This window comes from Oppia nitens, unplaced genomic scaffold (assembly GCF_028296485.1).
Source record: "Oppia nitens isolate AA-2021 unplaced genomic scaffold, nextdenovo-longstitch-racon4-pilon3 scaffold2_pilon_pilon_pilon, whole genome shotgun sequence".
NCBI classification, from domain to species: domain Eukaryota; kingdom Metazoa; phylum Arthropoda; class Arachnida; order Sarcoptiformes; family Oppiidae; genus Oppia; species Oppia nitens.
This window is the reverse complement of record NW_026533210.1, coordinates 9,090,619-9,103,246: the sequence shown is the minus strand read 5'-3', so window position 1 is coordinate 9,103,246 and position 12,628 is coordinate 9,090,619. Positions and strand designations below refer to the sequence as shown.

At 26.1% G+C, this 12,628-nt stretch overlaps 1 protein-coding gene across 1 annotated transcript; it reads right to left on the bottom strand.

The window, feature by feature from the left end:
* Positions 1-683: 683 nt before the first annotated feature.
* LOC128956329 (solute carrier organic anion transporter family member 74D-like) lies at positions 684-6,086 on the bottom strand. Its single transcript, XM_054302044.1, has 8 exons — positions 4,578-6,086; positions 3,372-3,461; positions 2,670-2,715; positions 1,904-2,563; positions 1,660-1,816; positions 1,341-1,501; positions 1,178-1,242; positions 684-1,069 (listed from the first exon to the last, which is right to left on the bottom strand). The coding sequence occupies exons 1-8, from the start codon at positions 5,839-5,841 to the stop codon at positions 735-737; spliced, it is 2,778 nt and encodes a 925-aa protein (XP_054158019.1). The 5' UTR covers positions 5,842-6,086; the 3' UTR covers positions 684-734.
* Positions 6,087-12,628: the final 6,542 nt, after the last annotated feature.

Genomic DNA, 12,628 nt, shown 5'->3' with positions numbered 1-12,628 from the left:
TTGTTTATACTATATATATATATAATGTGTAAGTATAATAAACTTTATAATATCTTTATGTAATAATAATGATTCACAAATGATTCACAATAATATAAAAAATGATTCAATCAATTAAATTAAAGGACAAAAATATTTTTTTTAAGTATATATTTTCAATAGTCATCAGAAAATTGTTTGATTGATTTTTTTTGTTAGAAAAAAAATATTATAATCATAAATTCATTTAAATCATTTCAATAATGATTTAAAAATTTTATATAATATTAATTAATTATATATAATATAATTTTAATATACAGTATATATATATAACAATGTTTGTCACACACAATAGAGAGCACAAAAAATTTGTATTATAATTAATTTAAAAATAATCATATTTTTTGTATTTATGGGTAAATTTTGTGTAATAATATAAAAGTTTTCAAATGGCAGTTCTTGTTTGACATATATAATAATTATAATAATAATAATAAGTATATTAATTAACTATTAAATATACATATAATTTATAATAATAATAATAATATATAAGAAATAAAAATACAAAACAAAAAAAACTATTACTATATAATATATATATAAATATAATATAAACACCAGTTATATGTTTGGCACAGAGAGATAGAGAGTGTCAGAGAGATAGAGATAACAATTAATAATTAATTATATAATATAATTCAGATTATTTTAATTATAATAATAATAATAAGCGTCAAAATATACAAAAATCAAAGTATAGTTTCCAATTGGTTAGCGTTGGGCTCATTGGCACCGGTTTTGTCTTCATCTTTGTCTTTGTCATCATTGTCGTCGTCGTCGTTATCGGTGGCGACCATCGATGGTTTGATGTCGTCGTTAAATTGAATTTCCGGTGCCTTATACCAGACAATGGCGTCGACAATGAAGGCGGCAAACATAATCAGTGCAGTGACCCCGTGAAATACCCGGCGAAACTTTACCGGATCGTAGATACGACAGGCGCCACGTTTGCCGCAATCGCCCTCCCAGAACAAACAGGCACTGTCCACTACGGCACCGTATATGATCGGACAGGGAACGTTACCTATACATATATATGTACAAACAAATTAATTAGTAATACTGTTCCCAATTATAAAATAATTGTCAATTAATATGTCATATATATATATATATAGTATATACTACTAACCAAAGAGCCCGATGGCAAACGATATGAGACCCAATGCCATGGCTTTATCCTGAGGGTCGACACATCTATGAGTAAATCGCAAAAATCAATTAAATTATACACCAATAGAAAAATTATTAATGGTTATGATTATTATTACACACACACACACACACACACATACCTGAGCGTAAGCAACATTGATCCCACTTCGGATGTCGAGTGTATTAAGACAAACAACGAAAATATAATGATATACCAGACGAGGTTATTGCACTCCAGAGGACACGAGCCATTCTTGGCCGTCACGTTTGGCTCAAGGCATCGACAGTTTGAATATACAAACTGTTTATATATATGAATTGTGCGATACATTCAATGAAAAAAAAACGGTAAGGTTTTATATATAGTATATATTACGGGGGTTAGGTATTTAATAACTAATTTAATAATAATATTTTCAATAGATATATATGTATGTATTGATATATTGATGTAATTACCTCATCGTTTATGGATAAGTTAACCGATTGACAGCCGGCCAAACAGGGAGATATGTATGTAATACCGGTGCTCGTACATATTGGCGAGTATTGGCCAGTTGGACACGAACACTCCAGGGAACAGCTGCCGGCCATCGATGTATTTTCATATTGTTCACTAAAAAAAATAATTTTACAAATAATTAGTAACAAACAAAAAGTTAGTAAATAATTTTTTTTATATATAAAAATGTTGTCAACAAACCTGTTAACATTTAGACCGACAAAGTTGTTTAGTGGACAGCCTAAAAACATTAGTATAACCATACCGATAGCGTATAGTAATGCTGCCAATGCTATCCATCGGGCAACAAATCGGGCATTTGGCTTATACTTTCTCATAAAGGAACCGCTAGCAAATATGCCGATTCCCATAACAAAAATACCGGCCATACCGGCTATCATATTGGCTTTGGTAGCTGTCAACTGAAACTGACTTTCCAGATATTTCGGTAGAAACGTATACAAACCGGCGATCGGCAGTATATGCAAAACGCTTGAAGCCGTCCGACACAATAGTATCTTATTTTTCAGTAACCGTTTCATGGCTTTCGGAAAGTCCTTAAGACTAGGTTTTTGGTTTTTCTTGTTCTGCTTCATCATCAGCATCACTGCCAACTCATTGTCCATTTGGTCCGACAATTGTTTATCAATTGTTACGTTTGTTGAGTCGCCGCCGGTTGTAGTTAACGATTTGTTGCCATTTGTTGTGGCCATCAGTAGCTTCTGGTGTTCTAATAGGCTGTTCTGTTGCTGTATGTGACAGTAGGAGCTGGGATCGGGTTGAGGTAGTCGTCTGGGAAACACCATCATCGGCAATGAGGTAAGTGCCAGCGATATGCCAATAATAAATACGCCTAACCACCTATGATACACACAAAAATTTAGTTAATTAATTTAATTGCTAATATATTAAAAGTTATCAAGATAGTTTTATTTATATATAAATGAGAGGACAGGTAGATACTAACCATGCGCCTATCCATTGTGGATCGTTAGGTGTCAAAGTTGATGATGCTAACAAAAATATAATAAATTTGGTGCGACCAAAAAAAATTAATTACCGTATAATAAGGGGTAAATTATTTATCATTAATGTTTTATGTGAGAAAATAAATATATGAATAAAAAAATAATTAATATTTTAAAACTATTAGCAAAAAACTATTTTAACTAAACTATTGAATGTTAAGCTTTGTTTCAATTAAAAAAAATTTTATAATATAGTTTATAATTAAATCACATGAATAACTTAATCTACATAAACACATGTTTCAAATTTATAAGTAGTAGTAGTAGTAGTATATCAAGAGATAATCAGTGCATTTGTGAATCACCTAAAAGTAGGACAGTGCTGAGTGTGTGTGTGTGTGTGTGACTAAAGAGGTTATATACTGGTATATCATAGTATAAAGTGGTAAAAGTGTTGGACATAACTGGAGAGAGAGAGAGAGAGAGAGAGAGAGAGAAACGGGGTCTGAGATGGTATTTCTAGTTGTTGAGTATTTTCCTAACTGTTGCCAACCGGGTAGGGGATACACATGTGTTGGTATGTATGAACTAATACTGATCCCATCAGCTGTTTTATTAAGTAACAGTGTCAACAATACATACCAAACTTGTATGCAAAGTGTGTGTATGTTTTTTGTTGTTGGTTATTTGGTATGACTTACCGAACGGGAATTCCACAGAAACACTGGTACAGATAGATCCCAATAAAAATCCACAAACCGGACCAAAGATACGGACTCCTATTGTAATACCTGTTGGGGTTTTGTTGTTGTTGTTGTTGGAGATTATGTAAAGAGATTATTATTGTTAGTGTTTTATATATATATATATAATTTACTAATTTTTATGCAATATTATATAATTATCAAAACAACAAAAATATTGGTCACATTTTTTTGTTGGTTAAATCTTGTGATTGTTTATATTAACAAACAAAAAATGAGATAATTATTATCTAAGTTATTAAAGAGAATATATATACAGTATATATATTGAGAAAATCGTTATTATATTATATAATAAACTATTTTTTAATAGACTGTATTGAATATTTTATTTTTTTAATTAGGTTCATTTAGTTAAACAAAAAATTGTTATGTTGACATAATAGCATTTTTTCAACAACAAAATTATTATTATTAAAAATTTATTTAATTGATAAAATTCCTGTTTACAAACAAGCATTATAATTTTTAGTTATAAATATTATATAATTTATAGTGGAAAAAGATATTTGTTTAAAAATATTGATTATATAATAAACTTTTTCCCCATTATATTGAATAATGTTTTTTTCCTAGGTACATTAGCTAATTAACAAATTGTTGACAATATATATATATATATACTGTATATTGTTTTTGTCAATAGCAACAACAAAAACAATATTATTATAATAATCATTAAAAATTTATTTAATTAATAAAACGCCTGTCACAAACAAGTATTATATAAAATTATAAATTCATTTATATATATATATATATATATATATATTACAGTAAATTTTAATGATTATATCTAAAAATATCTCAGGTATCGATTAAAACTTTTTTTTATAAATATTTTATAATATATATAAGCGAAATAAATTACTGTTAAATAACCTAACATGTATATCTTAAATGTAAAAAATACTATAGCCAGGATAATTGACATTTAATTTCAAATATATAAACTAAACAGTGTATTAATATATTAGCAAAAATATTTATAATAATAATACTAATAATAAAAATAGATTTGACGTTTAAAATAAAGAGGGCTAAAAATAAATACTCAATTATATTAATATAAATAACACATGTATTAATATATAATATACTGTATATATATATTGAATATATAAATAAATTGAGAAACAATACCGAAATAGAGGGGCGATTCCTTTGGGGCCACATTGTCGTCAATATAGGGAATGCCTAAAGTGTTGACAGCTGTGGCACCGATACCTATTAATAGTAGACTTAGGAAAAATATGCTCAACACGGTATCGGTTAGCCGAGACTTATTGATTTGTGTTTCTTTATGGTCACACTTTGGATCACTAAACTTTGATCCCAAATTAGCTGATAATTTATGATTGTTTGTTGTTGACGTAGAAGTAGATTCAATTGATGAGTGGGTGAGTGACGACGATGATGATGATGGCACACTTGATGATAACCAATGAGCTAATGATGATGATGACGATGATGGTGATGATGATGACGATGATAGTAGTGGACACAGTTTCGCATTGTATTCGCGAAGTTTTAAACTGTTTATGGTCTCACCGCTGGCGGCTAGCGATGATGGATCAATGTTGAGTAACGATGAGCTACCGGTGCCGCCGATTTGACTGCCGAACAGATAGTGAGGAGTCGAACATAGTATGGATGCCAATGCAAAGATCAACATTCCGCAGGCAATCCATTTGGGCCGATGGCCGTGTCCGCCATAGTAGGTTAGCAACAGTGCGCCACCAATTTGGCCAAATTCGGTTGCGGACATTATCATACCGGTTGTCTTTGATTGGATTTGATATAACTTTTCGATTGTGGTCAGTACGCTGACAAAGTAGGTATAATACATACCTTGTAAGACACTTGTCAGGCAAAAAATGGCCAAAAATGTCTGTTTGTTTGCAAACTTTTGCATCCATTTTGGTCTAAACGAACATAAGCCGCAAGAATATTCTTTATCGTCGCTGACCATTGTTGTCAACAATAATTCGTCGGCTGTGGCAGTATTGTTGGCACCACCACTACCACCACCACTGTTGTTGTTATTGTTGACTAAATGGTTGTCACTGGTGGGGGTCTTATAATGTTGTTGTTGATGATGATGATGATTATTATTATCATTACCACCGCAAGTCAAACGATTATTTCTATTATGAACATCACTGCCATTTAGGCCATTGCCGATTCCTCCGACATCACAGTGCGCTTGTATATCACTCATCACAGTTGCTGTACCGTTAATGATGGCACTACCACTATCGGTATTATCACCGCCGACACCACCACCACCAGCACCTGTCCTAATGTTGTTGTTGTCTGTGGCTGTAATACCGGAGATGGTTGGCTGCGAGTCGATTGGTTTGCTTGTTGTCATTGTTTGTTGTATTCTTATGGCTTTTTCAATCATTTACTGAATATATGTCTTAATTATGGGAATCTCTCTCTCTCTCTCTCACTCATGGAATCTTCTCTCTCAATACATATACAACAACAACAACAAAATAATTGTTGAAATATATATTTTTTTTCCAAAGATTGAGAGAGAGTTTACTATTACTACTACTACTACTACTTTAAATGAAGAGTTGTATGTTGTTGTTGTTGTGATTACAAGAAGTGGACGAAATAAAAACAACAAACAGTTGTGTTGAAGAAAACAAGTTTTTTGTTTCAATGAAAATGAAGAAATATATTTTTTTGAGAGAGAGAGAAATAGAGTGAATATATATTTTTCAAAATATATGTATATAAATATATTTATTTATATACATATATACGGTGTATTTGTGTGTATATATATATATATATATCATATATATAAACCATTATAATGAATGCGACGGATCCTGATATTCAACATATCTGTGCTGTGTTTGTATTCATGACATTCATGACTCTGTGTGCTATTCATGCGCACCACTGGATCACCAGCACCAGCAGCAACAACAACACTATACATACATACACACCACCACTACTACTATTGATATCACTGTACAAAACTAAATGTCCACAAATATATTTGGTATATCTATCTATAGATACTATATATATATATATATGTGAATATATATTATACATACATAGAGATCCACTTCATAGGGGATGATGACGGAGACTAATGTGTTGGTTATAGCCTATGGTTTAGTAAAAATAAAATTAAAAAAAAGAAAACTTTATGTTTAGTAATAGTTTGGTGTTATATATACTTTATATATACTGTATATATAATTGTTACATATTTTTTTCATTAATATTATATAATAACACTAAACATAGATGTATATAATATATACAGTATTATTAATAGTAGTAGTAGTAGTAGTAGTAGTAGTAGTAGTAGTAGTAGTAGTAATAGTAGTAGTAGTAATAGTAATAGTAGTATTATTAAATAAATAAAATCAGTTTGAGATAAAGTTTTATTTTGTATGGATATGTATTGCCTCACAAAAAACAGGTCATTTCACTGATATACTCACTTAGATTCTCTATAATATATTATATAATGATATATATATATATATATATATATATATATCAGTGATATATATCCTAAAAAGACAATTATCTGCTTATAAAAAAATTATATTTATAAAGATAAAAAAATAAACTAATTTAATCAATTTAATTCAATTTTGTTTAAAATAAATATTCCAATTAATTGCTCTAAATTAATATTAAATAAAAAAAGATTAGTTTCATAAAAGTTAATCTGAAATATAAAATTTATTATAAATTTTAAAAATATAAAATATAAATTGTCGGTTTGTTGTGTTGTGTGAACTCATTTACTGATAATGTAAATACATGCATATAAATGATAAAAGTGATTAATAATTTTGTTTAAAAATTACTACAAAAAAATTATATATAAATATAATATAATAAATAATAATAATGATACATGTAATTTTCCAAATATATATATAATTTTAAAAAATTTACACCAAAATTTTCAGTCTTAAAACAAAATACACATATTAATACACATACAGTACATACAAATAACCATAGAGTAAAGTTATCCATTTAGTTTAGTAGTCTCTCTCTCTCTCTCTCTCTCTCTCTCTCTACGATATATACTGTATAAAAACTACATGTACTGTATATACAGTATATTGAATATATTCAATAAGCAATTGTAGGGTACAGTTATAGTTATATACAGTATAAAATATATAATACTATAAGTAGAAAACTAGCTTAGCTTAAACATCAGGGTCACCACTACCATCAGACACCCACTGTAAAACACACACACATACATATATACATAAACATTACGTGAAGTGCCAATATTGGCATTTTGGTTGCTTTAGATTTTAGATATTTTTTTTGCTTTAGAGGCCAACAATAACTTATAATATATATATATATATATAGTATTAGTGGTGTCTTTTGAAAGCAAAAATTTTGTGACGGAATCCTAAATGAAGGTCACAATCAATTCAAATACATATACCGTATATACAGTATATATATATATATATATATATATATATATATATATATATATATATATATATATATATATATATATATATATATATATATATATATAATATATCTGTATAATATAGTATATAATATATACTATATATATATATTCTATGGGTTTCACTACTGAAATTTAATCAATGTATATGTACAGTAAGTTTATTGTACATTAAATAATATTAAATTATTTGTAAAGTTATTAAGGTTTTTAGTATTATGTATAAAAGTATATATATAATAAATTATACTGGTATTAAACGCAATAACAAGAAATAACAAGTATTAAAAATATATATATATTTACTGTATATGTTATGTTTAATAAATACAATGTTATTAATAATAACTTATTATACTGTATAAAAAATCATTTTTACGTAAATAGCATTGAGCTTATTAATCATTATAACATTTATTATAATATTATTATTATATAACATTAAACGATAAAACATTGATATTATATTGGAGATGAAAAACAGTCGCCAAATTAAAAAAATTGTTTAATCATTTAATTTAATTTATTAATAATTATATGCAGTATATATACAATGTATTAGTTTAATCATAAATATGTGTATTTATATTAATAACAAATAGCGTTATCAATATACAGTATATATCATTTTGACTACTCATTTATTGATAATTATATGTCATAAAAAATCTGATAAAATAAAACTATCAACTAATACAGTATATAATAATATGATAATAATATAAATAATAAATTTACTGTACTTATCAATACTGTATAATCAATTTATTAATAATAATTTTGTTTATAGTCTATATTAAATAAAGTGATACAATTTATACTGTATAATATATACAACTTATAAAAAATACAACCTAGTTACACACACACACACACTTAGATTTATACAGTGTATTTTTAGTGTATTTTAATTTAGCTTAATCATTTTCCAGCTAAATGATTTTTTTGACAATTTAATATTGCGCTTATAAAAATAAATAAATATATATTAGAGAAAAAAATCGTAGTTACGCGCGATTATATTTTTTAATTAAATTTAAGCACAGGTGCACACAAATAAAAATTATTTGTTGAGAGAGTGAGTGTTTTTAGGAGAGAGAGAGAGAGAGAGAGAGAGAGAGAGAGAGAGAGAGAGAGAGAGTCTAGTTTGATAGCTAGTTTGGGGCTAATAAAAATATATATACACTTTATATACTGTATATATATATATATATATTGAGTTTAACCAACAACAACAAAATAAAAATGATCATGTTTGTTTAAGTTCATGGTCATCCCTATCACCACCACCACCATCACTGCCCCCTCACTATGTGGTCTTCAAAAAAAATAAATAAAAATCAAACACTGGTTGGTCTCTCCTATTATATGTATGTCTGTGTGTGTCTATGTTTGGCTAACTTTTTTTATAAACAGTTTTTTACTACTACTACTACTAAATTGTTTACTAACTAATTAACTTAGTATCTACTGTAGTATTATAGTGTAGTTATTTTATGGCACACTTTTTTTGTAATAAAGTGAGATTATCTATAGTATAGATTCTATACAGTATATATATATAATAATAATAATAATACTTTATAAATATAAATAGTAATATACTAGTTCACTAAATATATATATATTTAAAAATATAGTAATTTAACAATTTTCAATTAAGTTTCAACAATTTCAATCAAAATCACTATCAAAAAAATAACTTTAAATAATAATTTTAAATATATAATATAATAATTATAATAAAATAATAATTTTATAACAATTTGTTTTTTTATGGGAAAAGCATTTTTTGGGGGTTCATGTGCTGTCACAACATCCCAATTGATTGAACTAAATTGTTGACCACTTTGAACACTTAATACATTATTTTAATTTTAGAAAAAAGTAGTATTAAATAAATCCCACTTATTTTATATATATATATATAAATATATACTGTATAAATACACTTAAAATAAAATTATATTTTAATAAATTCATAAAATACACTTACAATTGAAAATTTGCTAACACGTTATGTTAATGAAATTATATTATAAGAAAATCAATGTTTTTTTTATTAATAATATACTATATATTAAATTTATAAAAACTATAAGCATAACTATATAATAATATTATTATATAATTTATACAGATTTATATAATACACACATAATTTTCAAATGTAAAACTCGACACTTATTATTATTATTATTATTATTATTATTATTATTATTATTATTATTATTATTATTATTAGTTGTTGGGATGTCCTTAACATTGGCTTCAATTCAATGAGAAATTCGGTCACAAAAACTGATTTAAATTATTTATATTTAAAAAAAACTCAATTTCTGAGAAAAAAAACTCAATTTAGCTTTCATTTACATTGGAAAATGGTTTTTCAAAAAAAAACTAAATAAATATAAAAAAGTTTTTATTTAAAAATTTCGTGAATAATTATTAAATCAAGAAAAAACAGCAACTATTTTAAGCTTAGAAATTGGTTGCTCTCTTGAATGATAATATATATATATATATCATATACTGTATATATATATAATTAAAATAAATGATTTAAACACTGATAACATAGTTTTGTGTGTTGAACACAATTCATTGAAATATTATTATTTTATTTTTTGAAAGAAAAAAAGCACTCAAAACAAACTTATACACACATATAAGTTATAGAAAGAAAAAAATTTATAACACATATACACAAAGTTTTTGTTGTTGTTATCTATTTAATTGTTAACTCTATTATAACACTATTATTGCAACAACAAGATTTATACACAAAAAAAAATTAATTATCAACTTTTCATTATTATTATTATATATATATAACTAAAATGTTATCATTATATATATATATATATATACCTTATTTATTATACATTGGTTGGTTGGTTGGTTGACTGGAACAGTGTGTATATACTGGGCACTGTCTGGTGATTATATGATATACAAGAGTAGATTGTATACTAGATTATCACATTGTAATATATATATATATACAAGTGCTATGCAATGTGTGTGTGTAAACTGTGTGTGATGGCAATGGTGCTGAAGGCAAGTGGTCCACCAAAAAAAACAACCATCAAATCCAGTCCTACTATATATATATATGATATATACTTTATATACTGTATATATAACTTATTGATAATCTCAAAGTGAAAAAATATACATAAAATGATTGTCGTGTGAATGGTTTGCACTAACAAAATGTTTAGTAAGTTTAGTAAAATGTACGCAAGTCTGCGAAACTCTCTTTGAAAATATTATATATATATATATATATATATCTTATATAAGTATATCTGACTTTGAAAAGACATCTCTCTCTCTCTCTCTCTCTCTCTCTCTCTCTCTCTCTCTCTCTCTTTTTACTCACTTACTCTCTCACAGGTAAACATAGCTAAATGTAATCACCTTTGGCTTATGGACCTACTCTTTAGCTTAAAAACCCTCTGAGAATACTATACATAGATTTATATAATAGTGAATGCATTTCGATGAGAGAGAGAGAGAGAGAGAGAGAGAGAGAGAGAGAGACAGGTATGCAATGTTTGTAATGTAAGTTATAAGGAGTGCTATTAATTGTTTGCAACCGAAAAGTATATATATATATATAAAAGTTTAATGTCTCGTTTGCACGAATCGATTGGAGAGAAATTGAGAAAAACAACAAAATTAAAAAATAAAACGAAAAACTAAATAACATTTTTGTTGATAGCATTCACTGCCAGTCTCTCTCTCTCTCTCTCTCTYTCTCTCTCTCTCTCTCTCTCTCTCTCTCTCTCTCTCTCTCTCTCTCTCTCTTTACTCACACTTTACTCTCACATTTCAAACTCAAAAATATTTATTTATTTAAATTTTGTTTAAAAACAATTTTAGAGTTCAATTCCCATCCAATAATAATTTTCTTTCGTTACAATTATTAAATTTTTATTTTCCCGAATATTTATTATGAATTATTTTCAAATCCAACCAATAAATTAATAAAATAGTAGACAATTTCAATTTTTTAAACGTCTATTTTTTAATATATATATAATTTTAAATTAATAATTTTTTTTCATAAATATTTTGTTATTTTTCAAAATAATTTATAAATCAATTTTAACAATAATGATAATTTCATTTGATTATTATCAACACAAAAAAATTTTGTTTCAATTTTTAAGTTTTTGTACAATCGATTCTATCTTTTTTTGTTGTTGTTATGCTTAAACAAATATATTTGTTCAAAAAATTATTAAAATTTTGAATTAAAATATAATAATAATAATAATAATAATAAATGATAAAATGTATATTTATATTACAATTAAAAACCGACTAAAAAAGAGCTGTCAAATAATTAAACTTATGATTATAAACTTAAATATATATATATAGAAGTAATTACAATAATTGTAAAATTAAAATATGACAAAAAACACATTCAATATGCTATAATAATAATTTAACTTAAATTGTAAATTAAAACTTATAATATAAATTATTAAAAATTATTTTAAGTTATACATTTATAAGTTATAAACATTGTATTTTGTCTAATGCTTACGTAATATCAATTGATGTATTGTTGTATAAACTAAACTAAATTTTTTTTTAGTACATTTTCAGTTACGATAATAATAATTTCAATTTGAATGTCAATTTCAGTGTTCAATATCACAGTATAAAATAAAAAAAAATCAAA

Coding starts and splice junctions, on each gene's coding strand:
- LOC128956329 (XM_054302044.1), bottom strand. CDS start 5,841: ATGATTGAAAAAGCCATAAGAATACAACAAACAATGACAACAAGCAAA. Junction 1,817..1,903: donor GTCGGTCTAAATGTTAACAG/GTTTGTTGACAA, acceptor TATTTTTTTTAG/TGAACAATATGAAAATACAT. Junction 1,243..1,340: donor TCAATGTTGCTTACGCTCAG/GTATGTGTGTGT, acceptor ATTTACTCATAG/ATGTGTCGACCCTCAGGATA.